Source organism: Chanodichthys erythropterus, chromosome 17 (assembly GCF_024489055.1).
Source record: "Chanodichthys erythropterus isolate Z2021 chromosome 17, ASM2448905v1, whole genome shotgun sequence".
Taxonomy (NCBI): domain Eukaryota; kingdom Metazoa; phylum Chordata; class Actinopteri; order Cypriniformes; family Xenocyprididae; genus Chanodichthys; species Chanodichthys erythropterus.
The window spans coordinates 22,239,137-22,264,463 of record NC_090237.1 but is presented as its reverse complement, the minus strand read 5'-3'; the positions used below and the strand labels follow the sequence as shown (position 1 = coordinate 22,264,463).

At 35.8% G+C, this 25,327-nt stretch overlaps 2 protein-coding genes across 8 annotated transcripts in view; both read left to right on the top strand.

Moving 5' to 3' along the window:
• ksr1b (kinase suppressor of ras 1b) overlaps positions 1–8,836 on the top strand; it is a 51,802-nt gene extending 42,966 nt beyond the window's left edge. For 5 of the 7 annotated variants that reach the window (XM_067366329.1, XM_067366326.1, XM_067366332.1 and 2 more), the window contains 9 exons: positions 326–349; positions 494–554; positions 766–1,163; positions 3,281–3,371; positions 3,625–3,758; positions 3,850–3,978; positions 4,870–5,011; positions 6,678–6,811; positions 7,711–8,836. In XM_067366329.1, coding sequence (XP_067222430.1) covers positions 326–349; positions 494–554; positions 766–1,163; positions 3,281–3,371; positions 3,625–3,758; positions 3,850–3,978; positions 4,870–5,011; positions 6,678–6,811; positions 7,711–7,849 — 1,252 coding nt within the window. In that variant the 3' untranslated portion in view covers positions 7,850–8,836. The remainder of the gene's footprint in view (positions 1–325; positions 350–493; positions 555–765; positions 1,164–3,280; positions 3,372–3,624; positions 3,759–3,849; positions 3,979–4,869; positions 5,012–6,677; positions 6,812–7,710) is intronic. The other 2 variants (XM_067366328.1, XM_067366330.1) reach the window with 1 other exon arrangement.
• Positions 8,837–12,475: 3,639 nt separating this feature from the next.
• On the top strand, positions 12,476–24,985 carry LOC137005387 (galectin-9-like). The gene is made up of 11 exons (XM_067366247.1): positions 12,476–12,876; positions 13,420–13,508; positions 17,757–17,961; positions 18,130–18,249; positions 21,781–21,810; positions 21,927–21,956; positions 22,047–22,076; positions 22,678–22,707; positions 23,506–23,594; positions 23,685–23,841; positions 23,954–24,985. The coding sequence occupies exons 1-11, from the start codon at positions 12,841–12,843 to the stop codon at positions 24,098–24,100; spliced, it is 963 nt and encodes a 320-aa protein (XP_067222348.1). The 5' UTR covers positions 12,476–12,840; the 3' UTR covers positions 24,101–24,985.
• The last annotated feature ends 342 nt before the right edge of the window (positions 24,986–25,327 follow it).

Sequence of the window (25,327 nt, the reverse complement as noted above, 5' to 3'; positions counted from 1 at the left end):
AATGGTTAAAAATGGGTTTCGCTAACTGAAATAAAGCTTAAAAATAAGACGAAATATAAAAATTACAAATGTTGCATTTGCGACTAATTGAAATAAAACTTTCATAGAAACGTTAAAAGAAAATGAATAAAAATAAAAGCACAAAACTAAATTAATAAAAATTAAATATATTAATATTAAATATGAATAAATAGTATAATAGTATATAAATAATACTGTCATTTACTTCAAATGTTTCACATGAGGTTTGACATCAGTGACAAGACAGTTGAAATCAATCTATGACATGTTCAGCAATTTTTCCTTTATTTGTGACCCACATTAGAAAGTCACATGGGTTCAGAAAAACGTAAGTAAATAACAGAATTTACATTTTCAGGTGAACTATCCCTTATAAATGATCAAGATCATACATAGTATTTATATAATGCTAAATATTTAAATGTGGTTAGTAGACGCCCACTGAGTCTAGCGTGTCTTCTCTCCCATGCAGAGAAACAGACCAGTTGGATGGTAATGTCAAGCAGACCTCAACAGGCAAAAGGGAAGCTGTGGTGAGTGCTGCAATAAACACGTTCCAACCACGGAGCTATCAGGAATTTAAAGTGTTTGTGGGCATGATTTCCAGTTTAAAGTGGTGGTCACATGCTTTTTTTGTGGTCATTAGTTTACGTGTAGTGACCCTGGCCATTGAAGAAACAGAAATTAAAAGTTTTATCTTACATCTGCGTTTTGAAATGTGTAAAATCAAAACTTCTCATTCAGGATGAGGAGCAGCAAGGGGACGACGGTCAGGATCAGGAAGGATCGGACGATGAAAGTGAAGGTGATGAAGTGGATGACCTCCCCAACTGTAGGGGATACTGGAAGGACCACATAAGCCGTAAGGCCAGCCAGACTAGCGTTGACCTTCGGGAGTGGGATGTGCCGTTTGAGCAGCTCGAGCTCGGAGAGCTGATCGGTAAAGGCCGCTGGGGGAAGGTGTGCAGGGGCCGTTGGCACGGAGAGGTGGCCGTTCGATTGCTAGAGATCGATGGTAACAATCAGGAGCACCTGAAGTTGTTCAAGAAGGAGGTGATGAACTACCGGCAAACACGACATGAGAACGTCGTGCTGTTTATGGGGGCCTGTATGAACCCACCCCATCTGGCCATCATCACCAGGTTCATCTTTCTGCTCTCTCGATGTTGTGTCGTTCATGTACACTACCATTCAAAAGTGGGTTTTTTTCTTAAAGGATTAGTTCACTTTCAAATTAAAATTTCCTGATAATTTACTCACCCCATAAACATTCCAGGATTTTTCTCCTTATAGTGGACCTCAATGGCCTCCAAACGGTTGAAGGTCAAAATTACAGTTTCAGTGCAGCTTCAAAGCGTTCTACACGATCCCAGACGAGGAATAAGGGTCTTATCTAGAGAAACCATCGCTCATTTTCTAAAAAAAAATAAATAAAAATTATACACATTTTAACCATAAATGCTCATCTTGAGCTAGCTCTCTTCTTCTTCTTCTCTATTAGAATTCCAAGCTAAGTGTATTACTGCCCTCCATAGGTCAAAGTTTGAACTAATTGTTATATACTTGCACTAGCATATTGTATATGACCATTTAGTTCAAACTTTGACCTGTGGAGGGCAGTAATACACTTAGCAGAGTTTACAATGCCGGAATTCTAATAGAGAAGAAGAAGAGAGCTAGTTCAAGATGAGCATTTATGGTTAAAATATATAAAACATCTTATTTTCTTTTAGAAAATGAGCGTTGGATTCTATAGATAAGACCCTTATTTCTCGTCTGGGATTGTGTAGAACACTTTGAAGCTGCACTGAAACTGTAATTTTGACCTTCAACCGATTGGAGGCCATTGAAGTCCACTATAAGGAGAAAAATCCTGAAATGTTTTCATGAAAAACCTTAATTTCTTTTTGACTGAAGAAAGAAAGAAAGAAAGAAAGAAAGAAAGAAAGAAAGAAAGAAAGAAAGAAAGAAAGAAAGAAAGAAAGAAAGAAAGAAAGAAAGAAAGAAAGAAAGAAAGAAAGACATGAACATCTTGGATGACATAGGGGTGAGTAAATTATCAGGAAATTTTAATTTGAAAGTGAACTAATCCTTTAAAGGAACACTCCACTTTTTTTGAAAATAGGCTCATTTTCCAACTCCCCTAGAGTTAAACAGTTGAGTTTTACCTTTTTCGAATCCATTCAGCCGATCTCCGGTTCTGGCGGTACCACTTTTAGCATAGCTTAGCATAGTTCATTGAATCTGATTAGACCGTTAGCATCGTGCTTAAAAATGACCATAGAGTTTTGATATTTTTCCTATTTAAAACTTGACTCTTCTGTAGTTAAATCGTGTACTAAGACCGACAGAAAATGAAAAGTTGCGATTTTCTAGGCTGATATGGCTAGGAACTATACTCTCATTCCAGCGTAATAATCAAGGAACTTTGCTGCCGTATCATGGCTGCAGCAGTGCAATGATATTACGCAGCGTCTCTCACAAACGTCTCCATGGTTGCAAGGCACGTTCCCTGTGCAAGCAGGGGCTCACAGGCGCTGCGTAAAATCATTGCACTGCTGCAGCCATGGAACGGCAGCAAAGTTCCTTGATTATTAGGCCTGAATGAGAGTATAGTTCCTAGCCATATCAGCCTAGAAAATCACAACTTTTTATTTTTCGTCGGCCTTAGTACACGATTTAACTACAGAAGAGTCAAGTATTAAATAGGAAAAATATCAAAACTCTTTGGTCATTTTTAAGTGCGATGCTAACGGTCTAATCAGATTCAATGAACTATGCTAAGCTATGCTAAAAGTGGTACCGCCAGAACCGGAGATCGGCTGAATGGATTCGAAAACGGTAAAACTCAACTGTTTAACTCTAGGGAGTTGGAAAATGAGCCTATTTTCAAAAAAAGTGGAGTGTTCCTTTAAGAAATGAACAGTGTTACTCAGCAAACATCCATCCATCCATCAATCAAAAGTTACAGCAAAGATGTATAATGTTACAAAAGATTGCTATTTCAAATAAGTTTTGCCATCACAGGAATAAATTACATTTTTAAATTTTAAAATTGTAATAATATTTCACAATATTACAGTTTTTACTATATTGTTGAAATGCAGTCCTGGTAAGCATAGGGGACTTCATTTAAAAACAGTCTTATCGAACTTTTGAGCGGTAGTGTATATGTTTTATAATGTTTAATATTGTAAATTATATAAGAGCATATGTGCATTTGGATTTTGATTCATCTATTTATGTTGTCCTGCCACAGCTTTTGTAAAGGACGGACGCTGTACTCTGTTGTGAGGGACTCTAAACTTGACCTCAACAAAATACGACAAATCGCTCAGGAAATAGTAAAGGTATGAAGAATAACATGCAATACATGTTCTTGGTTTTATTTTAAAGGATTCAGCAATGCATTATCTAATGAAAATGTCTTCATGGTCTTACAACAAAATGTAATAACTCAGCAAACTGACAACAGTTAATCACACTATTTGCTTCTTTAGCTCAAATCACATTAAAACCTCAATGAAAGAACTTTGATTTCAATAGCCGAAATATTGAGTGCTATATATCCTTATACTGTCTGTTTTTTTAAACCTTCTACAGGGAATGGGTTACCTCCATGCAAAGGGAATTGTGCACAAAGATTTAAAGTCCAAGAATGTGTTTTACGATTCAAACAAAGTAGTCATCACAGATTTTGGCCTGTTTGGGATGTCTGGAGTGGTCCAAGAGGGCAGGTCATTACTGCAGTATTATAATAAATTAATAATCTTATTATACAGTATGCTTTGTTAAGAGCTTCATTAAAGTGTGTGTGCATGTGTGTAGGCGTGAAAATGAACTGAAGCTGCCACGGGGGTGGATCTATTACCTGGCTCCAGAGATCGTGCAAAAGATGGGACCAGGAAACCAAGACTGTTTGCCCTTTTCAAAAGCTGCTGATGTTTACGCCTTTGGGTAAAAACCACATATCTGTTCTCACATGTGCATCTCATATAACGTGCTAATAATGCAAACATTTGGTTTGGGTGTTAAAGTTTCATTTCTGCTTTTTTTTTTCACGCAAGGACGTCTTGGGCCTGTTTACATCTGGTCACTTCATGCTTTTTTACTGATCAGATGGCTATCTGATTTATCAAAACGATTCCATTTACTCTTGGCCACATAAATGTGTCTCCACAAAACAGATATGAATCTGATCTTCAATTCCCACTATATGCAGATTTAATAGTGCTCACGTCACTGAATGCAACAAACATGAGCTGCATTTTATTAATCATCAGCTAATTTCAAAATCAAAGACCGCAATATGAGAGAGTGCGGCAACAGCACTGATAAGATAATTTAGTCTCATTACTTCTAATGAAGATTTGAGTGTCTGCAACTTTTCATTTGCGGCAGTTTGCGCGTCAGCATACTGAAGAGATGCTCGGCTGCTCATCTGCAGGGATGTGTGATGCAGTAGCGTTGTCATATTTGGCTATAACATGTTATTTAGCCTATAACACACATTTAATTTTTAGTATTTTTGGGAGGAGTAAAATTTACAAATGTCGTTTCAACAACCAGATGCATTTAGACCTATTCAGTTTTGACTGGAATGCGTCCCAGACCACCCTGAAGTGGTTTGAGCGATCTGATTTAAATCTGTGTCAAATGCGTTTCGGAGGGCATTTACACCTGGTCTTTTCACGATCAGATAGCTGTCCATTCAGAGAAAATGTATGAAGTGACCAGGTGTAAACAGGCCCTTTCTGATTGATTGAATCAATCATTTGCATTTTAAAAACAATATTATGCATGCCAACAATGGAGTTGATCATTTGACTTTTAATATGTCTGTCTTAGCACTATCTGGTATGAACTCCAGGCCAAAGACTGGCCCATCATCAACCAACCAACTGAAGTTTTGATCTATCAGCTGGGAAGTGGAGAAGGCATCAGAACGTTACTGACCCATAAGGGGACGAGCCTGGGCAAGGAGGTTACGGTGAGTCCAGCCCCAGTGTATTTAAAATATTATATATATATATATAAATGAGTACACCCCCTCAGAACAAATACAAAAGATGTATTTTCTTAATGATCACTAATACAATTCTAGGAAAGATGGCAAAATTAAAATGTATTAAACACTTACTTACTGTAAAATAAGTAAATTACCCAATTTTGTTTAAATGAAGGATTGCAGAAACGAGTACAAATTTAATTCAACAAATATATAATATTCTTGTACTTAGCATGTCCTCCATAAATTTAAGTATACTGCTCTGACCCTTCTTGGCGTGGAGTGTACAAGTTCATGACACATGGTCACATCTGTCCTGTTTAACTCCTGGATGATGACCTCCTTAAAGGGTTATTTCACCCAGAAATAAAAATTCTGTCATTAATTACTCACCCTCATGTCGTTCCAAACCCGTAAGACCTTCGTTCATCTTCAGAACTCAAATTAAGATATTTTTGATGAAATCCGAGAGGTATGTGACTCGTCCACAGACAGCAATATAATCAACACTTTCAAGGTCTAGAAAGGTACTAAAGACATTGTTAAAAAAGTTGATGAGACTGCAGTGGTTCAACCTTAATTTTATGAAGCAACGTGAATACTTTTTGTGTGCAAAAACAAAACAAAAGTAACTACTTAATTCAACAATATCGTATGTACAGTACAGTCCAAAAGTTTGGAACCACTAAGATTTTTAATGTTTTTAAAAGAAGATTCGTCTGCTCACCAAGGCTACATTTATTTAATTAAAAATACAGTAAAAACAGTAATATTGTGAAATATTATTACAGTTTAAAATAACTGTTTTCTATTTGAATATATTTCACAAAGTAATTTATTCCTGTGATGGCAAAGCTGAATTTTCAGCATCATTACTCCAGTCTTCAGTGTCACATGATCCTTCAGAAATCATTCTAATATGCTGATCTGCTGCTCAATAAACATTTAATGTGTACAATTGTACAAAATATTTGTGTACAATATTTTTTTCAGGATTATTTGATGAATAGAAAGTTCAAAAGAACAGAGTTTATCTGAAATCTAATCTTTTGTAACATTATAAATGTCTTTACTGCCACTTTTGATTGATTTAATGCATCCTTGCTGAATAAAAGTATTAATTTCTTTAATTTCTTCTAAAAAAAAATAAAAATAAAAATTCTTACTGACCCCAAACTTTTGAACGGTAGTGTATAATGCTACAGAAGCTTTGTATTTCAGATAAATGCTGTTCTTTTGAACTTTCTATTCATCAAGGAATCCTGAAAAAAAAAAAGTACAACACAACTGTTTTCAACATTGAAAATAATCATAAATGTTTATTGATCATCAAATCATCATATTAGAATGATTTCTGAAGGATCATGTGACACTGAAGACTGGAGTAATGATGCTGAAAATTCAGCTTTGCATCACAGGAATAAATTACTTTGTCAAATATATTCAAATAGAAAACAGGTATTTTAAATTGTAATAATATTTCACAATATTACTGTTTTTACTGTATTTTTAATCAAATAAATGTAGCCTTGGTGAGCAGACGAAACTTCTTTTAAAAACATTAAAAATCTTAGTGGTTCCAAACTTTTGGACTGTACTGTATATATAACTTGCATAATATAATATGGTCATTGTACTTTCACTGTAGGAGATCCTGTCTGCCTGCTGGTCCTTTAAAGTTGAGGACAGACCTACATTCACTCAGCTGTCAGACTTACTAGAGAAGCTGCCGAAGCTCAATCGCAGGCTCTCGCACCCCGGACACTTCTGGAAGTCTGAGGAGTATGTATCCTAGACTGGACTGCTGGCATGCTGCGAATCCCCCTTTTTTGGGGGGTGTAGTTTAGCGAGCATGATAACTAACTGATCGTTTGGAGCCGACCTGTGTATTGTTTTGTTTTGTTTTTTTATTCTGAGCCTTCTTAATTTTACACTATTGGATTTTTAGTGTAGCGAGTGTCAGAGGGATGCTGTGCATGAAATCAACCGAATGAGTGCTGTGTCTTATATTTGGTCAAACCTGATATCATATGGTGCGGGAAATCATTTTTGAGAGCATATGTGACAGTAAGTGATGAAAAAACAAGTGTATGTTTGTGAGTGTTTTTCTGCTCCCTAAGTTTTTGCCTGTTATATGAATGACGGGTCTGGTTTGCTAATATGTGTGAAGCTTGTGATTTTATCATTTATTATTCACCATATAGAAATTCAGAATCAGATACTGGTCTGGTTCAGAGGGAAGGTGCCCATTGATTTAACCTGTTACATTTTGAAGATGTTCATATGTCCAAATATCTGGCCTGTGGTCAGTAATGCACCTGTTATATTTAAAGATATATATATTGTTTAGACTGTGGTGAAATGGGCACAATTAGATAATTATTTTTACAATAAATAAAATAATAATGACAATAATTGTAATCATATTATTATTATTATTATTATTAATCAGTAAAAACCAAATGAAAAGCCTTTTTACTGAGGAAAAAAAGTAATGTTTCTGTATGTTGTTTCTGCCCTTTTTCTTGTGGGTCTCTCTCTCTCTCTTCTGGGAATGGGCCAAACTGTGATCGCATCTCTGTCATCTGCTGTTCCTGTCTCCACAACCACCAACATCCATTCACTTTATTTTCTCCTCTGTACTTTCCTTCCTTCTGTTCTCTGATTGGCTGAATGTTCAGTGCATGGCATCACCACTGTCTGCGCGAGCACTGCAGTCCGGGTCTCCGCTCTCGCTGTCCATATGTGTACAAATACGACCATTTGTCAACAGCCGCCGGTAACATCAACTTGGCTGCTGCGTTCAAAGAAAGCAGCTGATTCAGATGTCTGATTCTATTCCGTTTATTTCCTGTGTGATTTATTGATTTCTATGCTTATCATATACAGAGCGTCTTACAAATTTTGCCACTGTTCGCCTTTGTGTTGCTTTTCCTTAGCAGTACTTTTAGTCTCTTAGGGCTTTTAAACCTTTCACTGTTCTAATACTGAACAACGGCTTTTCAGCTGAACTTTGTAAATGGAAAATATGCTGATAGGATTTCCTGCCTTTTTTTTATTGAGCTAGCAGACTTTTCCATGTTTCAAATTCTGTGTCTGCCGTCACATGAATGGAATGTGATCTCCACTGTACTCAAGACCTTATGCTTTGCGGTCTATAAACCTTCTGCTGTATTCTTAGAGAAGTGACTTCCATTTCCCACATTTTTGCTCAAAATTAAGATTTAAATGAATATTTTACCGGATGCTTATCTGACCTACTGAGCCGAGCCCTACCAGGACAGTTTAAGAGCCTCAAAAATAAGGATCCTGACTAGGTATTTGTAATATCATAAAGTATGAAAGATATTTTGACCCAGCAGGATGATGTTCAGGAACTTTTAATGTCTAATACCTCTCGTTTGAGTTTGTGTGACTGTATGTGAGTGTGTGAGCGTTTGCATGCAGAGTTTTGGGTGATTTATTTGTGGTGTTGATAAGCAATGAGAGGATGATTGTTAAAGACTGCAGTGACTGTTCCCATAACAACAGACAATAGAGGTCTGTTGTTTTATTTATTGTACAGCTAAGATTTCTTATGTTATTTGTACAAAATTTTATATGTTTCCATCTAAATATTTTGAAAAGGTACTTTATTCCTGTTGTACAGCTCTTTATATACAAAGTGTCATGGACATAAAATGTACATTTCTAAAAAGAGATTGTGGTTTTAATGTTACGGAATTATGAATTCATATTTTTGTAAAGCTTATAGCCATGTGTCTGTAAACACAATGTAATTTTATCCTGGCAGAAATAATAAACAAATGAAACATTTATTTGAGACTGTTGCATAATACATTGACATTATATAAGTTGTATACGTTATGTAAGCATCTATCAAAAGTGGTCCAAGGAAGGAATATTGGTGAAATGGTGACAGGGCACATTGATGCACATGGGGAGCGAAGGCTGGCCCGTGTCCAATCCAACAGACGAGCTAGTGTAGCTCAAATTGCTCAAGAAGTTAATGCTGGTTCTGATAGAAAGGTGTCAGAATACACAGTGCATCACACTTTGTTGCGTATGGGGCTGCACAGCTGCAGACCAGTCAGGGTGCCCATGTTGACTCCTGTCCATCGCCGAAAGCGCCAACAGTGTGCATGTGAGCATCAGAACTGGACCACAGAGCAATGGAAGAAGGAGGCCTGGTCTGATGAATAACAAATTCTTTTACATCACGTGGATGGCCGGGTGCGTGTGCATTTCTTACCTGGGGAACACATAGCACCAGGATGCACTATGGGAAGAAAACAAGCTGGCAATGTTCTGCTGGGAAACCTTGGGTCCTGCCATCCATGTGGATGTTACTTTGACACGTACCACCTACCTAGTCTAGGGTCTAGTGGAGTCCATGCCTCGATGGGTCAGGGCTGTTTTGACAGCAAAAGGGGGACCAACGCAATATTAGGGATGTTATACCTGATCGGTGTATATACACAAATTTTATTAGGTATACCTTGCTAGTAGTGGGTTGGACCTCCTTTTGTCTTCAGAACTACCTAAATTCTCTGTGGTATAGATTCAACAAGGTGCTGGAAACAGTCCATTTTGGTCCATATTGTCATGAAAGCATCATAAAGTTGCTGCAGATTTGTCAGCTGCACACCTATGATGTGAATCTCCTGTTCCAACACATGCCAGAGGTGCTCTATTGGATTGAGATCTGGTTCAAGAAACCAGTTTTAGATGATTTGAGCCTAACAATATTTAGGTAGGTTGGGGTGTTTAAACAATGCTCATTTGATACTAAGAGGCCCAAAATGTGCCAAGAAAGTATCCCCCACACCATTACACCACCAGCAGCAGCCTGAACCTTTGATACAAGGCAGGATGGATCCATGCTTTCATGTTGTTTATGCCAAATTCTGACCCTTGAATGTTGCAGCAGAAATCCAGACTCTTCAGACCAGGCAACTTTTTTCCAATCTTCTGTTGTTCAATTTTGGTGAGCCCCTGTGAATAGGAGCCTCAGTTGACAGGAGTGGCACCCAGTGTGGTCTGCTGCTGCTGTAGCAGATCTGCTTCAAGGTTCGACATGTTGTGCATTGCTCTTCTGCTGACCTCGGTTGTAACAAGTGGCTAAGTGTTGCCTTTCTATCAGCTCAAACCAGTCGGGCCATTCTCCTTTGACATCATCAAGACATTTTCACCCACAGAACTGCTGCTCACGGAATATTTTCTGTTTTCCAGACCATTCTCTGTAAACCCTGGAGATGGTTGTACATGAAAGTCCCAGTTGAACAGAAGTTTCTGAAATACTCAGACCAGCCCATCTAGTACCAACAACTATGCTACATTCAAAGTCACTTAAAGGGTTAGTTCACCCAAAAATGAAAATTCTGTCATTTATTACTCACCCTCATGCCGTTCCACACCCGTAAGACCTTCATTGATCTTCAGAACACAAATTAAGATATTTAGTTAAAAAATCTGATGGCTCCGTGAGGCCTCCAAGGGAAAAATGACATTCTGATGCTCAGTTTGAACTTCAGCAGATCATCTTGACCATGTCTACATACCTAAGTGCATTGAGTTGCTTCGATGTGATTGGCTTACAATCAGTTGAATATAGTCAGATGGTCAGATGCGACGAATGGTATCATGGATTCTATCAAATACCAACAGATAAAAATCAAAACCTGACCACTTCTGCTAGAAATCCAATAATGGGCCGTGGTTGGATCTTCTATCAGGACAATGATCAAAAAAAAACATCAAAATCAACACAAAATTGTGTCACTGAGCACAAAATGAAGCTTCTGCCATGACTGTCCCAGTCCCCTGACCTGAACCCTATTTAAAATGAGTGGAGTGAACTGAAGAGAAGAAGCACCAACATGGAGCTGAGAATCTTAAGGATCTGGAGAGATTCTGTATGGAGGAATGGTCTCTGATCTCTTGTCAGGTGTTCTCCAAACTCATCAGGCATTATAGAAGAAGACTCAGAGCTGTTATCTTTGGAAAAATAGTTTGGAAAAGTATTGAATAAAAAAGTATGATTAATTGTGAGCAATGTGTATTAGAGAAAAACATTTATAGAAAATTTTTAAGATTTCCCCCTCATTTAAAATTCTTATACTCCAATGAAAGGTTAGATTTTGATACATTTTTAAAATAAAAGATCAAAAAGGACTAACAATGCAGATTTATTTTCACAGCCTTCTTTGATCATATTTAAGAAAGGTGTGAATAATTTTGAGCACAATTGTATATATATATAATTTACACAATCTGCAAGATGTTTATCATGTTTTATTTAGTATTGCCCAATAAAATTTACCCTGTTCAAAAACAAACATACCATTAGTAGCATTAGTTTTAACGTACTTTCAGGATTTTTATCAGAAATAAAAAAATATATATATATATATATGTTGCCTGAGGACTATTCACATGACTTATGTCTGGCAACAATTTTTTTTCATATTCCCTCATATTGATAGCATCTAATTTTTTAGCTTTGAACATTTGTACTCATACCAGCATTATCTTGTGGCCCTGGTTGTTATTCCAGAAATGTACAAAATGGTTGAAAACTGCTATTAAGTGGAAACAATGTTTCCAACAAAAATGTCCTGAAAATACCACCACTAAAGTTAAGTTTATTATAAAAATTGTGGTAGGAGTAAAATGATCTTATGCCTGGTGTTCATGATTTCCATCTGTCATAGCCCTTATATTTCATTTAGGCAGTTCTAAAAACTGCTGGGTTAAATATGGACAAAACCAGGGATTGGGTTGTTTTCACCCAGCCATTTTTTTTCAACCAATTTTGGATTTATTTTTTTAGCCAACAATAATATAGTAAAAGGCATGTTTTTGCTCACCCCCAAATAGGGGCAAATTTGTGGGGTATTTTAGGCTGAAACTTGACCAGACCAGAGACTTATATTACATCATGAGGGCATAATAGGTGCCTTTTAACCCAACCTGCTGGGTTTGTCCATATTTACCCAGCTTGGTTTTTTTTAACCCAGCATTTTTGTGGGTTAAAAAATATTCAAGCGTGCATATTCAAAATATTCAAATTTGGCAAGCAGCACTGTTACAAAACATAACTATGTTAAGGCATAGTTGACATCTTGGTGTGCCATACATTTTATTACATTTGAGTGTTAATGAGGGGAAGATTATGAGAAAATATTAATGACTTATGATGTCTTCTGAACACAATATCAAGGTCACCAACAGCTGTCTACTATACTACCTACTAAGAATGAGTTTGTGCTTAAAACGTTATATAAATTGATATATTTAGGCTAAAGGCTGTGACCACTATTCTTAAAGTACAATACCTATATTGCGCACTTTTACAATACACAAAAACATTTTTAATCTGTTTATCAGCCGCCTCATGGGAGAACGCTTCTGGGATGTAGATTGGCGGACTGAGGTTGCGCAACAAATAACATTACTGGAAATGGAACTAGGAAATGGAAATGATGGGATATTCATAAACAATTCTCCTGTATCCTGTTTAGCTAACGTGTTAGTGTTGTAAAATATTCCTCTTCATTCTAAACACTTTGGGTTTGTGAATGAACGTTTACATTGATCAGATATAGGAAGACTAATCATGAGAAAAAGTGTCCTTGAATCACGAATAGGCTACTGACCGAAGTTCCTGCTTATGGAAAGCGAAACCTGACGTATTTGGAAACCGGACGTCTGTAGGTGGTTCTTACAAACCACCAGGCTACTATAGTGCGTTTTTCTTTAAGCTTTGTATCGGTCTGGACGACACTTTAAAGTTGCAGGAAACTGACAGGATGGCTTTTTATCAACAACAGCCATTTTATAACCCGGTAAGTGACCAGTTGTTATAGTTTCGTTATGGAAAATAATCAAATTTGCATTTCTCTCTTTTAACTTCCTTCTCTTTTTGAGTTATAACACTATTTCTATTTACTCTGTTATTTTGCATGCACAAAAAAAAAAAAAAAAAAACATTTTGGCTGTTTAAGTTATGCAACAAAAGAGCCCGGGGCAAATTGTCACACTTTTTTATTAGCTATAGGTCTTAAGCTGGGGTTTATTTCTTCTTCTTTTTTTCTTTTTTCTTTTTTAAAGTCAATTGATATATACACAAGCTTCAAAATTTTGGCTGGTACATACATAATTGAACATTTTTACCGTTGTTGCACAGGACAACGGTTCAGTTTATTAGACTTTACAGCTACACACGTTACGCAATAGCGGGGCATGTTGTCACATGGGTCCGTGTACTTTTGCGGTTTCTTTTTTACTGATTCTTACACTAATTAATACTATTAGTTCACCAGGGCATACTCAGATAGGGTACTTGAGTAGCCTACTTACCTGTGTAATTACTATTTACATCGATACAGAGAGTCCCATTCAGTGGTCCAATCCAAGGAGGCTTGCAGGACGGGAAGAGTATTATCGTAAGTGGACGGGTTTTACCAGGGGCTAACAGGTGAGGAAAAATGGTAGTTTTTAAAGGACGAGCTTATTATTATGGATATTAACGTTACATACATTAAACTTTTGTGTTTTGTAGTGCAGTAGTAGCATATGGTCATTTAAAGGGGTGATTGATAATGATTTCACTTTTTTTTAACTTTAATTAGCCTAGTGTGTAATGTTGCTGTTAGAACATAAACAACAACTGCAAAGTTACAACGCTCAAAGTTCAATGCAAAGGGAGATATTTTCTTTTAAAGAATTCTGTTTAAGGATCAACAAACGGCTCGTAGGGACTACAATGAGTAAAATTTACATAAACCCTCCACCTGAGAACACTCAACAAAGGCCGTCATTTTATGCCAAGCGCCACAGAAGTGCTCACAGTCACGTACAGAGGGAAAGTGCTTTATAACAAACAGGTTTTTCTACCATTTTAATTACAATAATGTATGGATAACTATCAACTATGTAATGTAAATGACATAAAAAAACAAAAACAAATGCCAAATAAATATTATAAAATATATAATGAATGTAGTGGTCCCCTGGTGTTGTGTCACTGGTGTTACCTTTAACAAAAATCTCTTATTTTGAAAGAGAAAAATCACACTGATAACATCACTTGACATCCTTCTTCCCATTTCCTGAAGATCCATAAAGAAAGGCCAATGGAAAGTCCACTATCTCCACAATAATTTCATATGAAGCTTTTACTTGAAGTCACTGGTGTGACCTGCTTTATTGCTAGGGAATTATAAAAAACTACAATACAAATGGATTAAATTACTTGATTTAGTGAATATATCATTATTATTAACAACATGTGGGTTGACACCTTGCAGCAGCCATTTTGTAAAATGCATTTTTCATGAAAAATTTCACTGGTGTTACCCGTTTATAGATAAACTTTATTTAAAGCTATTCATTTAGTTCTTTTGCATAAAATAGCACTAAGATTACATGATTCTAACTTTTCTTTCTCATTGTTAATCCTCCTTTGGTCAGATATGGCTAAATTAAAGGTGATAGAGAGGATTTTTTCGTCGACTGAGAATCCAAAGACTGTTAGTGAGTTTTTGAAATGAGCGCATGCGTAAGAACAACCCCCCTCCTTCACATCTAATTTCAAAGGAACGCCTCCCAAAAATCGTGCACGAGTATTGGAAAACGAGTGTTTACCACCGACATTCGCTGTGTCGTTTTTTTTGGATTCATTATGTCGGACTCACTGCAGGTAACTCATAATCTGCAGTTGTTATTCCTGTCTCCTGACAAAAACATTGCATGCGGCGCCTGTGGAGTGTGGAAAGTTACTGGAACGCGCAGCCTTGCTTGTCTCTCACAAGGAACATCACGGCAGTGATTGACAAGCCAGAGGGCCAATCGTTTACGCGATGATCACATAAACGATTGGCTGATGTTTTTAAGGCCTTACCTCGTGCACAGATGATGTATATTAATATTATTCCTTTCAGTGCACCTAATAAATAGTCTTTTATCAGTTAGTAAAGACAGTTTCAAGTAATATTGCAAAAATGTATAAAACAAAACATCCTCTTTAGCACCTTTAAGGGTATATGGCTAAATTCAGTGCAGCGACTTTACAGACAGCGTATTTTACAGACAGTTTTAAAATGTTGTTTATGATCTTTTTCTGACTGCTTCCACTAAGTGTCAATGATAATCTTTTATGGTACACCAAATGTAAAAATTTAGTCCAATCTACTTAATTATAGTTGGAAAATTAAGGATCTTTGGTCTTGCGTGTACGTCACTGGTGATTCATTTTGTCACTGGTGTTACTGTTTTTTGTCTGTCACAAAATGTGTCATATGTGACATGGTAATAATTTTACATCCATTGAATTCTGCTACACTCAAGAATTAAGATTTAAAGGATTGCATCATTACTTTTTTTATAACTGTTTTTCAAATATTCCATTGTTAAAGCAAATACATGGTTGTGCAATTGAATTAACATAATTCAATCACACTTTTAACTAACCTGATTAAAATAACTCCTTATTTTTTGCATTATCATTATTATTCTGTAACTTTGACTGCATGTGCTGAAAAAAATGAGAAATAATATTTAATAAAAATGTTTAAAAATGCCAGAGAAGTAAGGTAACACCAGTGACAAAAAAAGGGGACATGCGGTCTTTAAATAAATGTAAAAAAAAAAAAAAAAATCATTAAGCTGTCATTTATGTGTATTCATAAAGTCAAAGTGTAATATAATGATGTGGTCTAAGTGAGATTCTCCAGCTTTGTTGTTGTTGAGCAACCAAAGCGTGAGCTGTTAAAGCTCCACCCTCTTCTGTATAGGGAGCTTGGAGCAGCAGCTCATTTGCATTTAAAGGGACACACACAAAAATGGTGTGTTTTTGCTCATACCCAAATAGGGACAAATTTGATAATAAATGATCTGTTGTGTATTTTGAGCTGAAACTTCACTGACACATTCTGGGGACACCAGAGACTTATATTACATCTTGTGAAAGGGGCATTATAGGTCCCCTTTAATTTTAATGTACTTTTAGAGGCAACCAGTGACTTGTGAGCAGGGACGAAGCCAAACAAGAATCCAAATGCAAGCACAAACCTTTAATAACAAAAACAAACACAGATAAAAAAAGAGTAATCCACAGAGAGCAGGCAGCTGTGGCCACTGGGCATGCGCACATCAATATTGTAAGGGTAGGTTTAGGGTTGGGGTAGGTGTAGGTGTAAACGTTAGTAAAACACAAGTGGAGGTGACGTATTTCCTGTTCGAGAGTGGAGCTCCACTTGCCCATGGTCTGCAGCCAGACCCACATCTGCAAAACAGGAACCAAACACAGGAAGTGAACACAGAAACAATGGGAACGAAGAATACTGAATTTCAACATAAAAGTCCTTACAAAACACAAGACACAAAATCAGGATCGTGACACAACCACAGACATTTAACAAGATCATGTGGAAACCATGTGTTATGCAAGCAAAGAAATATGCTGACAAATTTATATATATATATATATATATATATATATATATATATATATATATATATATATATATATATATATATATATATATATATATAAATTTGTTTGTTTAACTTACACTGCAAAAGTGCACAGTGGCCGGTTGTATAAACTGCTTAGATTAGACTTAAAATGTAGTCATTGATTTATTTTTTTCTTCAAGACTGGTCCTAACTTTTTAAAGTCAGTTGCATAAAAAGGTACATCAGTCTAAAACTGATTACCTCTTAGCTAACTGTTAGTTGGACAAACTAGTTTAACCTTACGGCTAAGGTTATGCATCTGGCCCCTGGTGTCATTTCCTTGAAGGGATGTCAAATTCAGTTCCTGGAGGCCCACTGTCCTGCAACTATAACCTTGTCCAAATACCCACACTTGCAGTCTTTGCACTTGACCCCTTGTCTACTTACATGACATATTTCCTGTATTTGGCCCGAGTGTTTAAGTGGGCGTGAAGACCGCAAGTGTGTGTAGAACTTTTGATTACCCGATGGGACACACTTATAGTCTTGCAAAAAATGCAAGCATTTACAGCTTTTTTTGTAATTATTATTTTCAATACTCTGCATTTTAAAATACACTCTGTTCAGTGGTCACTATGTAACTAACAGAAGACACTATTTTAAAATTGTGGTGCTTCTTTGAGTGATAAAAAGCAGTTGCAAATGTTGTACAAAATACACGTAGCCTACCCATCTTTGCATTAATAAAATGTGCAACATTTTATATTTATCTACCAAATTATATGTAATATAATTAATTTAACTTACAGAGTTCCCGGACATAATGCATGATGAGATATGCTTAGAAGCGGTATTCAAGATAGTGTGGGTTTAATGTGCATTAAGTGCACTACACTTGGGCATTTTTAAGACATGGGACAGTCTCGCGCACGCACTTCCCGCCGCGCTCATGAGCTGTCAAGTGACCAAGACCGCAAGTGTGGGTAACTGGCAAGAGTTTAGCTCCAACCCTAGTTAAACACATCTGAACCAGCTAATCAAGGTCTTCATGATTACTAGAAACTTCCAGACAGGTGTTTTGGAGTTGATTGACTGCAGGACGGTGACCCTCCAGGAGCAGAGTTTGACACATCTGCCTTGAAGCTATTTTAGAACTATAAGATGATACGATAAAGTCTTTGCAAACAATTTATGATCACACTTTCCTTGTTAAAGCGCTTATCCCGCCAGTGTCTCTCATTCCTCGTTTTTGTTCGGTGTCCTGCAGATTTCATGTGAACCTTCAGTGTGGTTCTCATTCCGGTGCTGATGTTGCTCTGCACTTTAACCCACGCTGGGAGAGCACTGGGTATGTAGTGAACAACACCTTCCAGAACAGGAACTGGGGCTCAGAGGAACGCAAATATGAAGCTCCCTTCCCCCAAGGCCAAACATTCACCCTCCAGATCCTTGTCGCCCACGACAAATACAAGGTACTCTATCATTCACTCTCAAATTTACAGTTTCTGAAGTGCTTCTGAATGACATTAGTCCTCATGTCATATTTCTTTCATTTTTATCAGCAGAATGATAAATTATTAATTATTAGAGAGGCGTTTCACCTCTATTTGCTTTATGACTTTTATGATGGTTCTCTCTAGATATCTACTAATGGGAGACACTTCGCGGACTTTAGACACCGTATTCCCTTTACTCGGGTGGACACTATCGCAGTGGAGGGGATGGTGGAGCTGAATTCTGTTGCTTTCCAGAGTCCAGCGGTGAGAACAAAAACAAAAAAATCACATGCTACCATTGCAGAACTTCCCCTGAACTAACTTCCCTTTTCTGAGCCATTTTTGCAACTTTACTCTTAACTGGCATCATTGTGACTTCCAATGGAGTGACCACAAGTGTAGGTCATCACATTTATGGAAAAAATAAACTATAGATATAGTTTAGGAATGGTTAGTAAGATTTATTTTAAAAGAAATTAATAGTTTTATTCATCAAGGATGCATTAAATTGATCAAAAGTGACAATAAAGACATTTATAATGTTACAAAAGATTTATATTTAACCAAAGCGGTTCTTTTGAACTTTGTAATCAAATCAGCACAGCTGTTTTCAACTGATAATAACAAGAAACATTTGAGTATCAAAGAACAGTTTTGTCAGGGGTTGCTTGTATGGTGAAATCCAAAGACGATGCGTGATGCAGAAAGAACGATAATAAAACTTTAATAGACACTAGGAACGAGAACACTACACAAGACAAAGAAATGAGGAAGACTGTGTAAATCAATCCCTATACACTTAAATTGGAGGGGACAGCCATTTGTAGTGGTGTCCGAAACCATAGTGGACGTTATCGAGTGCACTCGTTCAATCCCACAATGCACCGCAATAATGTGTACAAACAATGTATGCTCAAGAGCTAGACTAGAGAATACCCATAAAACACTGTGAGAGTCGTGTGCCGAATGAATTCCCATGTCTCGCCAGAAGATGGTGTTTGAATCATCCATCCATCCGTTTTCAAACCGCTGGTCCAATGTGGCTACAGGGTAATATCATACAGATATAAGTTCCTTTTTAATTGATTATTAAATCTTTTAAAGGGGTCATGAATTGAGAAATCAACTTTTCCTTGAGCCTTTCATATATGAGGTCATCGTTCTATGAGAATATTCTGTAAGTTTCAGAACTGATAACTTCCTTATTAGACAATAAAAGCTTTTATTGACAACAGGCCCAGCGAATGATCCTGGATTATGACATAGATAGGTGAAACGCCACCTCTGCAGAAGAAATTAACGCCTACTTTATCGCTGCAACATTAGCCATGCCCACTAGCGTATTAGTGAGATGAGGAGGAGAGAAGAGTGAAACAGGACTAAAAATAACATTACCTTTCAAAGGATTGGTGCATTTCACTGTGGATTCTTTGGTAAATCAATCGCATTTTGGCACAGGCTTTGCAGACAGACTTTTATGAAAGTACACTCGACAGTAATGCAACAACATGTTAATTCTAATGCCTGATCTGATGTAATGGTTCATGTACAGTCAGATGTTCTTTGTCTTTTTTTGTCTTTTTGTTCTTTTTTTACATTAGTTAACTGCATTATTTATCAAGAAATAACAAAGAAAAATACTTCTAAAACATTTATTAATTTTAGTTAATGTTATTTTCAATTTTTACTAATAAATTATTAAAATTAAAAGTTGTATCTTTTAACATTATTTGACTTTTCCATTCACACCAAGAATGATAACTGAAAAATAACTAATGTGATAACGAAGTCAAGCTTAAATTATAAATTAAATAAAAGTTATTTAATAAAAGTTATTTCACCCTCAAGCCAACCTAGGTGTATTTGACTTTCTTCTTTCAGTTAAACACAATCTGAGTTATATTAAAAAAATATTCTGGCTCTTCCAAGCTCATTTTGACTTCTAATTCATTACATTTTTGTTTTAAATTCATGTTTTGTTTTGCTTTATCCTCTGCACTTCCACATTCGTCAATGCATCATGCATCAGGTCAAAGTTCACTCTTCCGCCGGAATTGACTCGTGTACGAAAGCCAGTGATTCTAGTTTATAAAGTTATAAATATGGATATTTTTCTTACAAAAACATTTCGCTTCAGAAGGCCTTTATCAACCCCGTGGAGTCATATGGATTACTTTTATGATGGATGAATGTGCTTTTTGGGCTTCAAAATCTCAGTTTTTATTCACTCCCATTATAAAGCTTGGAAGAGCCAGAATATGTTTTATTATAACTCTGATTATGTTTGGTTGAAAGATGATAGTCATATTCATGGTGGTCATATAGGGTGTGTAAATTATGAATATTCTATATAATATTCTATATAATATTCATATATATATATATATATATATATATATATATATATATATATATATATATATATATATATATATATATATATATATTATATAATATAATATATAATTTTCATTTTGGGTGAACTAATGCTTTAATTTTTCAAATTCCAACAACTTAATTTATTTTAAGGTTAAAATAGGATTTTGTGTCAGTAAATCAAAACAGTGACTAAACAAGCAACTTCACATTGTTTCTCTTAGTAGGATGAAAATAATCTGTTATATAAATGGTGATAAAATTATATATAAATTATATATAACGCTCCCTTTACAATCGCTGGAGCTGTCAATCAAACAGCGTGAATTTATCAGTGACTGATTTCAGGACTTGTGCCAAATCTCCCGTTTTATTCAACGAATCTCTTAGTTACATCCAGTTTGCACTGTTAGTTATGATGAAAGCATTCGTTAGTGTGCAGAAATTGAGTTGCTCTTTCATGCGCTCAACAACATGTCTGTGATTGGCTACAATGTTCGTTACAGCAACCTTTCATGCCACGATCTAAATATAATCCCATAGATTTAAGTGTAATGCTATCACGATTAGTTAACCTTGAGAGCTGTAATAGTAAAAATGTGCTAAAGTTTTCGAGAGAGTAATACTTGGCTATTTCAAATGCAAACATATTAGCCAATCACAGCAGTGGGTGTTTACACTTAAGTCTCAGAGCAGACACGCCCCTTAAAACTAAGCGTTCAAATAAGAGGGCTAAAATCAGGGTAGGACAAATGCCCTTTATTTCTAAATTATGACAATTTTCGATGTAAAAAGCATACTAACATTATAAGTGCATCCCAGGAAACATTATAAAACAATAAAACAATGCAGTTCATGACCACTTTAATTAAGGTTTATACATGCTAGTTTCCATGACACAGTTCTGGTGCTGCCATTTCGCTAAGTTTCAAATGATTATTAAAAAGCAAGCAAAAAATGTACAAAAGCAGCAGCCCTTCCGACGCACTCAGTGTCCAGGTAAAAACACTGTTTTATGCTGTTTTATGCCAGGCCAGTAGTTGTCACTTTGTAATTGTAACGCATTGGTGTTGGAGAGAAATGCTGACGACAAAGGAAAGGAAAAACAAGATAATCTTTAATCAATCCAGAATAAGATTGCTGTAGCTAACTGGAATAATGACTCAAACGCAATCACGTATGCATCGACAATAATGGACAAATGAACTAAGGAAAATTTTAAATTCAAGGAACAAACAAAAGGAACTAGATGAACACAGGTGAACAGAATCTAATAATCACTGATTAACCATAGCAACAAACTAAATGAGTAAACAAGGGAACTAATATGAACAGGCAAATGGGAACAGAGTACACAGAGAGAAAACTGAACTAAAACAGAACATTATGGCAAATAACCCTTTTTTTTTTTTTTTGCAGCCCTATTTACCCCCACAACCAGCCTTTCCAGTAAGTACTATAGCCTATACTGTATCCTTTCCTGTACCTGTGAGACAGAGAAGCTCAGATAAAATGCAAACATAGCTTTGCATTGACTGTTGAATGCACTTTTCATATCTTTCCAGGGTTATGTCCAACCACAAGTAGGATTTCAGGTGGGAGGAAAATGTTTAAACACGTATTTATACATCAAACTATAAAGTAAGAAATAAACTGTCATAAACTTTTGTTCCTTTCATTTACAGCCTCAGTATGCTGCACCTCCAGTATGTGCGGTGAGTGGTCATGAAATATGTCATGTGACAACTTTATGGTGGTCAGCAGAGTTCAAATTTTCTTGCTTTTGAGGGTTTTATCTGTGTGTCTTTTATGATTCATTTGATGCTCTACAAAACCACACAATGCTTTATTGGATTCTACAACAATTAAAAGACCTGCTACAGAATATAAATGAAAGGTTAACAGAAAACTGCTAATGAAAAAACCACTAGAAAGACAATAAACTTGTTTTTCCAAATTTGGTGTGGCATGTGATAGGGTTAATCTGTAAACTTTGGCTCCAGAAAGAGATTGTATCTAAACATAATAGTTCATTTTTCTGTTAATTGACCATGTTAACATTTCTAAAACATAATTTTTAAGGTTTAGCTGGAGTTTGCAGTGCTTGTATTTGTGATTCTGATAATAATGAATAATTACAATTAATACTTTTTATTTATTTTAAGTCATACCGATGATCTGTTTTGTTAGTGCTCACTAAGGTGCTGTGCTGTTTTGATCAAGCGATGAAATATGAGATCACGTTTTTTTGGGAGGTTTATTTTTTGTCCTGTATAAGGAAGTGATACTAATAAAACACTTTTTATCTCCCCACAGTTTCCTGCATACCCATCTGCACCGACTTATGTAAGATCAGCTCTTACCTCATTTGGCTTTCACCTCAAAAACAACAACAAACAATAAAAAAATTAAAAAAAATATTTAATTTAAGTTTAATATTGTCAATTAACATAATTATATAACTATATTATATGAGTAATACATAATTATAATTCATATAATATAATTGTAATAAATAATTAGAAGCAAAAGATGAGCCATTTTGTCTCTAAAATGTTTTCACTATAAAATTACTATTTAATTTGGAGCGAGAGATACAGGGGGAGTCGCTTTATTGCATCAGATACAGGTCACTTTACTCACAGCTGATTGGTCGAATTTTGGTCTGCAATCTCTAACAACAAGCAGGTTAGCCGTGTAGCGTATGAAACCTGCTAAAAACCAATCCACCTTCATAAGCCTAAAAAAAGAGTAACTGAAAACCGACTGAAACTGAAACCAGTTTTGTGCAACAGGCCACTGTTCTTTCTTTTGATATATTGCATGTTGAGATATTCATAAAATAAAATATTCTGGGGGCTGTGAATTTTTTTTTGTTGTTGTTGTTGTGAAAAAGGGTTTTTCTTAAAAAAAAAAAAAAACACTGGTGGAGAAAGACTTTGTTTTAATTTATTCATTCATTATTTCATACAGATTCATACAAAAAGCTTTTTTAGGTTAGCATCAGTTGTCTAGACCTTTTTCCAGATGTTGTTTAATAAAACCAGTGTCATTTTAATGTAACATTTGAATAAGTATTACAGGAAATTAAAGGGTTAGTTCACCCAAAAATAAAAATTTCTGTCATTAATTACTCACCTTTAGACTGTCCCATACAAATCTGTCATCAATGGTGGACTTTTCCCTGGAAAAAACATTGTCATCCACGGAGTGGTCAATCATAATGCTCACAGGTTAGACATCTGATGATACAGACAGTTATTTTAATAATATTATTATTGTAAGATATTATAAGTCCTCTGATCTGCTTCTTCCTGCTTCAGAATAATGTTTAACCTGCGCTACAGAAATGGGATCGCATTTCACTACAATCCTCGTTTCGATGAGAATGTGGTTGTGCGCAACACCAATCAGATGGAGAGGTGGGGATCAGAGGAACGGTCTGGAGGCTTGCCGTTTCAAAGAGGACAACCGTTTCAGGTGGGCAAACTTACATCCTTGGGTATCTTGTTATATTATTGCTGTTATTGTTAAGAGCTTTCATTGTGACTTGAAACTAATTTAACTCATGAGTTTTGTATGTGTGTTGCAGGTCACCATCTCTTGTAATCCCCACCATTACAACGTGTTTGTCAATGGCAAACAAGTACACACTTACAAACATCGCTACACAAACCTGAACGACATTGATATTTTGGAAGTTTGCGGAGATGTGCAGCTGACTTTAGTGCAGGCCTAACCGGGATCTGTGCCATTTAATCGCTTTTAAAAGAAAGACAAGAGAAAGCATTGCTGAATGTTTAAGAAGAGTTGACTAAACATGAACAGCGCTGTGACTTTGCTATTTTGAATGAATATAAAATTTTGAATGAATATAAAACTTCCTGTACTATTTCTTCTGTATTATGCGTGCTGCATGTTATGTAGGCTATATAGTAGGCCTATAGAGTAGTTGCCTATTTCTATAGAACTTTTATCGCTCTTACTGCATGTTTGAAATAATAAACCACAGATAAACAACAGATTATATATGAGTATACTTTATATATCCATCAACAATACATCCTAACCTTTTTTATATTTATTCAAAATAGTGTTTTTAGTGTTTCTCCATTAACAAGCTATAATCAGCAGTGCTTCATCTTTCAAAAGTAGGCTGAACTTCTTTTTGTTGATTGTGATTTATTACTTAAATTGTCCAGGTATATTCACCCTGGCTCTTTATAAAGATGTAGGACCTATGTAGTTTGCTTTGACTTATATGTGGCTAATGTGCGGCCAAAATTGAATTGTGTGGCCACATTTTGTAATGTCAAAATTCTTAAAAATTAAGTTATTGAAGTTTTTAGTCAAACTGATCAAATAGGATGTAGTAAATACAAATATGTTTCCTGTCTCTGTTAACATTATATCTACATTTAACTCAAGGTGGCAGTAGAGATCCATTAGATGATCACGCCTTTTACTGTGAACTTTAATATCTTATCAACCACTATTTTCATGATTAAAAACAAAGTTGTTTTTCAAATGTTTTCTTGTCGCCTACATTAGTCTATATTTTGTTTATATATTTATTTCTTTATTTACATATGTAAAAAATGTAAAATAGCCTACAGTAACATTTTATATTCATGTGTACAAGTGTAGAACTACTATTAGTTATTTTTCTCAGTTAATTTGCTAATTATGAGTATGAAACATCTACACATTGAATAATAAATAATAGTCTAGTAGTTTCTGTTTTGTGATACGATGAAGGGTTTTGCAATCTGTCACTTAAAGGTGCTCTAAGTGATGTCACGCATTTTTAGGCCAAAACATTTTTTGTCACATACACCAAACATCTCCTCACTATCCGCTAGCTGCCTGTCTCCTGAACACACTGTAAAAAAACGCGGTCTCTGTAGTCGCCACAAGCTCCGAAAACGGCAATAAAAACAAACTGGTGCAGCCTGGACCACGAAAC

Coding starts and splice junctions, on each gene's coding strand:
- LOC137005387 (XM_067366247.1), top strand. CDS start 12,841: ATGGCTTTTTATCAACAACAGCCATTTTATAACCCG. Junction 21,957..22,046: donor AACCACAAGTAGGATTTCAG/GTGGGAGGAAAA, acceptor TTTCATTTACAG/CCTCAGTATGCTGCACCTCC. Junction 22,708..23,505: donor ACCCATCTGCACCGACTTAT/GTAAGATCAGCT, acceptor ACTCACCTTTAG/ACTGTCCCATACAAATCTGT.